Below are 7,432 nucleotides of genomic sequence, written 5' to 3'. Positions count from 1 at the left end.
AACTTCAGGTTGAAATCACGTTGAAATCAGGTTGATTTGCATTTCAACGTTGATTCAACGTTGATTCAACGTTGACATGTCAACTTGTGCCCACTGGGCACAGAACTAACCGAGTATATGGAAAATGCCATACAGTCGGGCGGTTTCACGAGTTGCCGGCTCGATCATGTCATCCGCCGCCTGGTTTTTGTGGGAGCTTTTGGAAGATGTATGCATGTGAGATGGATTCCGTTGTAATTGGTAGTGAGTCACTTCATGATTTTATTGGGCTACAATGCAATTGGATTTATCACATTTGTATTTCAACGTCTACATCCGCACAATTATTACGTACAGGATTGATCCCTGGATTGGGTAAAATTTTGTTCAAATTAAACATATATTTGATAACTCTCTCTCTCTCTCTAGGTGCCATATCCTAGGACGTTGGCGATCACGTCATGCCACAATTCTCTGTTATAGGCTATCTCCAGAACCTCTGTCGCTTTATGTTCAGCTCCGTTTTCTTTTAGCCAGTCTTTCAGATTTGATAACCACATCACTCTCTTCCTGCCTCTGCTCCTTGTGCCTTCTATCCTTCCTGTCAATACTAGGTTCTCAAAACCATCCTTTTGGAGGATATGACCAAGGAATTTGAGCTGATTTCACGTAACAGCTTCCTGTTCACATTTGCTCTACTTAGGACATCGTCATTAGACACTTAAACAGTCCACGAGATCTTCATCATTCTTCTAAGGAACCACATCTCACAGCTCTCCAATCTTCTTTTAATGTCTGTTGTTATTGACCATGCTTCACTTCCATACATTAATACAGGGACGACATAGCAGTTGAGTACCCGAATTCTGGTTTTAAGATCTTGTCTAATTTTGAGAACGCAGACTTAGCCAGTGCAATCCTTCTCTTAATCTCCTTAATACATCTTGCAGCTTCTGTGATTAGACTGCCAAGGTAGTTGAAGGAGGAAACTTGCTTAATATTTGATAACAGCAGACAATAAAACAAAATTCAAAGTATTTTCTTGTGAGCAGTACAAAATTAATTGGATTTATTATCTTCATTCTATTATCTTCAATTTTCATAGTGCCAAGATATACAAATAACAAAAATATTAATTCCCAAATCCAAAAATATAAACATCTAAAACTACATTAATTTAAGCTACATGAGAGGTAAACAACTTCTTTGCTCTATATATATTTCAAACATTATTGTGTTAATAATTGTATATAAAATTCCACCGGAGTTTGACAAATTAAATTCCACCGATGTTTGACAAGTAAGTTATTTAACCCAGCGGTTCCAAAACTTAAATCTATAACACTTATTTTGGCATCAATAATATGTTCAACCCAATATAAATGAACTTTATAACTATATTAAAATTAATATACAAAATTGAGTGAACACATACCTAGGGTTTATTTTTACTATCTTCTCAATGATACCGCTGCTTTAACCACATAATTATTATATCATAAAGTGTAACATAATTGAGTTAAGTTTTTCTTCAAACTTAATGTCAAACACAATTTTTCAATGGAAAAATGTGTAAACTTCACTAATTTAATTCCAATTTGTGGAGGGGGAAGTACAGGATGCAAGTTTTCTCTTATAATCAGCTGCATATAAACTTCACATAAACACGGAATGAACTGCTATATCACTCTTGGGACTAATATACTGAAAGGATATGAAACTTTTCAGCAGTGTACAACAACTGTATGGATTTCTTATTTACACTGATTACTATGGTGTTAGCATTAATAACGTAACATGAGTGTTTTCTATTTTCACTTGATGTGATCTTGATGGGATAATAAGGCCTACAAAATTGTTTGGTAGCTCTCCCAAATGCATGATGGTATCATCGCAGTTTGGCATTAATTAATTCAGTATGCCAGATTACCTCATCAAGACTAAATAAACTACAAAAACACACAATGAATCTTATTTAAATAGCAATAGTAACATCCATATGTATATCAAAAACAGGATGCATTTTGGAAAATAAGGTATCGATACAGCAATTGTATACAAGCATACAGCATAGCGAATATTCATATCGCTTTCAGTGCATTGTTCCCAAGACAACCAAAAAGACAAATATATTGCTGCAATTAAGATTTTTATATTTCAAAAGTGTTCTGAAACTTTTTGCAAAAATAATTAGCCAAATGTGTGATAAGTAGGCGGGGCTAGTACTGACTATACACAGACTCAGCTAATTAAGAATGCGTTTAATGCAAAACACTTTCGATTATGCAAATCTTCAATTGAGAAATATATGCCTTTCAAGTTTCAAAATGGATCCATGTGAATTTGTCATTATTCCACAAATCTGATCAGTGTGAAGTAAATTGATCACTGGCACCATCAACCATGCATGATATAGAATGCTATAACGCAAGCAGAAATCTAGATCTTATTATAAGTTTCTCAGTTAAAAATATACAATTTCTGCTAATATTTTCAATGGCTGAAGCAGCCATGTATTTAATTTAAAAGCATCGCCATTTGAAATTTGTCCACCCCTAATTACGCCAATACCTGTTCTCACAAAATGAGGGGAAAGCCGCCAAGGAAGAAAAGGAGATATAGTTCATTGTACATGTCAGAATACAAAAGAATTCTTCAATGAATATTGAGAATTGGCAACTTTCCTCTAATTTTGTGGAAACAGTTCTCATATGTTGGTGCTTACATATGTAAATTGGAGAGGTGGTGCAAATTTCAAATGGGCCAGCTCTAGCAGCCTGGAACTCTAGGGTGTCCCACTTTTGTGCTTCATGTAGTTTCCTTTAAAGTTCATAGACAAGGCTTGAATCTTAAATAGACCCTGACCAACAAACTACTTCCAAAAGTGTGACAAAACTCCTAAAATACTGGAAAAGGATTTAGCACCAAGTAAGATACATCATCCCAACATGAGTTGTGATTATTTAGCTATGCCACCGGTATTTGGCGGACATCTTGTGGCTGTTATAGTTCATCATCCTCATCGTCGACATACCCCAGGTTTGGATTCCATACACCTCTCTGATGAGGAGATGTTAATTGCGGCATAGGGAAATTGCTGATTCTTGATTGACCGGCTCTCTGTTAAAACAAAGGATTGCAAAAATGGTAAGTAACTGTAAACCGCTATCACAAAACAAACAAGAAAAAAATCGAATACCACAGTTGACCCGAGAAAATTAGCCCAATTTAGCACCCCAAAAAGACTTCTTCCTTTAAGGGGGTACTGCACCCTGCCCAAATTTGTGCCTATTTTTGCATTTTTCTCAAAAATTATAGCGCATTGGGGACAAGTAAGATATGTATATTATAGGGGCAAGGACTACAACTACTGCACTGGAAATTTTATTTCAGCACAGACAACAATTTTGGAGTTGCAGTCAAAAATGAGGGAAAACCAATATTTGATCAATAAATCAATAACTACCTGCTTTGAGTTGCTGAATTTTCATTACAGTAATTGTAGTCCCTGCCCCTATAATATACATATCTTACTTGTCACCAATGTGCTATAATTTTTTAGAAAAATGCAAAAATAGGCACAAAATTGGTCAGGGGTGTAGTACCCCCTTAAATAATCATTAATATGCAAAACCAAAACACCCTTGAATTCACCAAACTACAAATTCAGAATTTTTTTGAAAAAGCATAGAATGGCTTAGATTAGAAGGCGGTGAATTTTCATCTTCACAGCGATATGAACCTGGCACCCCTGGGTATTCTCTAGCCAGTGCTCGAACCAACTGGATTACCAAGGAAGAGCCAGCAGAAGTGTCAAAACTTTATCATTTCCCTACTTATTTCCCAACTTCTTTACTGACATATGAAATATATAATAATACAATAAAAATAATGAAATATTGTTTTCTTTATCTCTGTAATTTTAACAAAAATATGACTTCATACTTTTTCCAATTTGTTATTCAGGGTACGAACATTCTATAAGAAAAGGTTCAATATCATTTTATAACCATTTACATTTGGGACCAAAGCTCATCCTACCTAAAATAATTATATTTTTGGGAAACATCAACTTACCGGTTCTAACAGGTACATTTCTTGAGACTCATGAACTGGTTCTCCCTCATCCCCAGTTGCCAAGTATGGTCGTACAAATTCGCTGGTACTTAATTCTGCATCCTGTGGTGGTGGTCGCACACGTGGACGTGGCATACCCTTGCCTTGACTCATATGCTCCTGTTAATATTTAGAGGAAAATAAAAACATTTTAGATGCAATTAAGCAATATTTTTTTAAATCAAAATATGAATTTAGAATGGTACCTGAAATGATTTTAAAAAAAAGGTCAAGTGTTTGATTTGATGAGTTGCTAATTAAAGGCCCATTCAGTGATTTGCTAATCCGGACGATCGTAAAAATTCAGATTTTGATACCTTTGTCATTGTCATAAATATGTTAACATAGCCTGCTAGTGGTTCAGCTGAAAGCTGTATATTTAAGACAAAAATAAGGAATTTACATGAATCTGTAATTTATATACTGACAGTATCTAAATTAGCTACATGTATTTGAATGGGGCTTCAACTTTATCAATACTGCTTTTTTCTTTGTTATTTGCCAAATGTTTCATTTCAAAAATACCAAATAACAATTAACAATTTGAATGACTTATCCTTCAATTATAAACAATTTTAATTTGTTTACACTTTCGCTGGGATCACTGAATGGGTCTTTAACTTAACGAGAAGAAAACTTAACATTCTCACGACTTTTTGTCACACTCTCTTAAAATGTCCTTAAATAAAGCCCTTTTATTTACTATGCAAAAAAACCAAATGTCATTGCCATTGCGAGTTCAATAGTTCAGCATGCACAATGACAGGGTTCCCAGCATTTCACAAAATCAAATGATTCCCAAAGTTTTCACTGATATTTCGATTACAAATGTTCAATATATCATAAGAAATACTTCCTCTTTTCCAAGATATTAGGGTGTGGACTGTTTCAAACAATTACCTAGAGATGGAGAAGGTAGAAGTCTTATCATAAGTATGAAATAAAAACTCAGTATATCTGAATGGTTGTAGTACAGTTTGGATCCATATGTTGTATGCAAGACACATCTGGAAAAATGGATTTTCATTCTCATCAAGTGGCTGGGATCCCTGAATGACAATGGACTATTCCAGTTAGAATCCATACACCCCCTATTCAGTATCGAAGTTACATAATGTTACTATATCAACGGAATCACACTCTTGAATGAACCATGATCGAAACGATCACCACACAAAGTATATGGCACTCAAAGGCATACCAAAATAGCATGATCTGGTAATCAAGAGAATCACGTAACCACTTCGATGCTGAATAGAAGACATGATCTTAATCTCCCAGAGGGGGGTATACATTTCAAATAGAGGTACCCATTCAGGTAACTCCATTTGAAATTCACACTCCCTGTGTGATAGATTAAGGTTGTGTCCTCCGTGGTGTATGGATTTCAACTGGAGTTTTGGTTTCCATTGCAATCACTGAAATGGTCTAGTGCATTTTGCTAAAAACCACACTTATGCAAGACTTACATTAAGCGCTGAAGATCTACTGATGATATCAGCCAGGCTACGCATTCGCCTATCATCATCATCCAACGATTCGTCATCTGCAGTTTCGTAGATGTTTTCTTCATCCGAAGAACTAAAGATGGTATCGTCAAAGGCAGCATTCTGTTGAGACAGAAATATTATTAGCTATAAGTGTTTGTCGGATATAAAGACAGGGATGTAACTGAAAATTGACCTTGCCCCTGGATGCGATTTCGTACATCATATCTGTTAGGCATGTATTAAAATCAGTTGTTCCATGTTAAATTATGAAAAATCTAAAAAATCTAAACTTACAAATATGATGTAAGAAGAAATGATCACCCCTGGACAGGTGGCCAAGAGTTTGCATGTAACATTCAGCATTTGATCCACGAAATGCGCTACAGCAAGGGTTAAAGGGATTTTGCGCTTTTTATGCTGAAATTTCTTGCTTTTGTAGAAAATTTCATCATTTGGAAATGTAAAAAAAAAATTATGATTTTATTTGTATTAAGGCCCATTTCTGGACACTTTTTTTCTTCAAAATTTCTTTTGCCTTGCAATGTCCAACAATGATTGACTAAAATGCCATAACCTTGATATGACCGGATTCTTTCTTTTTTTTGTAGTTGAGGAATTAACAGAACACAGCAGGTGCAAAAGGTCCAGGCTAAGAACTGTAGTATTTTTGACTTTGGAGTCCGAAGGTTCACTAGTCCGAACACGTAATTTACCATTCGCTAGTCCGAATTCTGAAAAAGGTTCGCTGGTCCGAATATTGGGTTCTCTAGTCCGAATATAGAATAAGGCTCGCTAACCCTAACCCTAAACCCTAACCCTAACCATAATCATCACCCTAACCCTAACCCTTATTCTATATTCGGACTAGAGAACCTTCAGACTAGAGAACCTTCGGACTAGCTACCCTTTGGACTAGAGAGAAGTCACAGTTCTTCCATTCAACTCAACTGTGTTTGGAATTTGAGCCAAAAATAACAGAAAGTAGATAAAATATAAGTTGTGTGTTCTCCTTACCGGTCTAGGTAGAGCATCATCTCTTGGACATCTATACATCTCCTGAATGTCTTTCAATGTAGATGACAGAGGTAGTGGAGGCAATGATTCAAGCTTCTTGGCACGGTGACGACGACGTGTGATTACAATCAGTACTGAGAACAGGACAACTAGCAGGAGTAGTATGAGGAAGGCTGCAACACCAACGATGATACCAACAAGGGACAGATCTGTTAAGGCACCTAGAAAATAAACAAGATTTATCTTACTGTTACATTTCACCAGCAATTAAGCATTTGTAGTCTAAACAAAAGTAATTGCCATTAATATACTATGTTTGTTTTACCTTGAGTTTGGGCGGTAGTTACGTGCTGTCTTCTCTTTAATAAAGCCCCCTCCCTTCCTCTAATAGACAAACGCCCCCACAATTTTTTCTACAGAACTGTTCCATAAATGCTGTCAAAATACCACCCAGTGCCTGTTTTTTCAAATATTTAATTGCCAATTTCACGACATCTATGTGAGCGGCCATTTTTATCACAATTACAGTATGTGTAGAATTCCATATTGTTTGTGGACCGAAGCACTGCCAGACAGTACTAGCGATGTTTTAATGGGAATTATCATTGTAAAAAGACCCAATTAATGCACCCCTTTTGAAAAATGCAACACCCGGGGTCATTAATTAGAGAGAATAAAAGAGGGCAGACTGCCATCCCTGTGAGAAGTCTTGACCACCTCCCCAGTAGGCTGGCCACCCTGATTTAAGATTTTCAGGCCTTTTTTTGTACCTTTAGCTCATTTTTTGACCATTTTCATAAAAGTTTTTCCCCTTGAAAAGGTTGGTTTACAAT

The 7,432-nt window shown here is 36.0% G+C and overlaps 1 protein-coding gene across 1 annotated transcript in view; it reads right to left on the bottom strand.

Annotated features, from left to right (window-relative positions):
- Nucleotides 1-1,026: 1,026 nt before the first annotated feature.
- Nucleotides 1,027-7,432, bottom strand: part of LOC140137223 (uncharacterized) — a 56,285-nt gene continuing 49,879 nt past the window's right edge. The window contains exons 46-49 of the mRNA XM_072158874.1: nucleotides 6,600-6,820; nucleotides 5,565-5,705; nucleotides 4,057-4,215; nucleotides 1,027-3,099 (exon numbers count right to left, since the gene is read on the bottom strand). Of these exons, the coding sequence (XP_072014975.1) occupies nucleotides 2,983-3,099; nucleotides 4,057-4,215; nucleotides 5,565-5,705; nucleotides 6,600-6,820 (638 nt within the window). The 3' untranslated portion in view covers nucleotides 1,027-2,982. The remainder of the gene's footprint in view (nucleotides 3,100-4,056; nucleotides 4,216-5,564; nucleotides 5,706-6,599; nucleotides 6,821-7,432) is intronic.

Source organism: Amphiura filiformis, chromosome 17 (assembly GCF_039555335.1).
Source record: "Amphiura filiformis chromosome 17, Afil_fr2py, whole genome shotgun sequence".
NCBI classification, from domain to species: domain Eukaryota; kingdom Metazoa; phylum Echinodermata; class Ophiuroidea; order Amphilepidida; family Amphiuridae; genus Amphiura; species Amphiura filiformis.
Note: the sequence above shows the minus strand (reverse complement) of the source record. Positions and strands in the feature narration are given on the sequence as shown.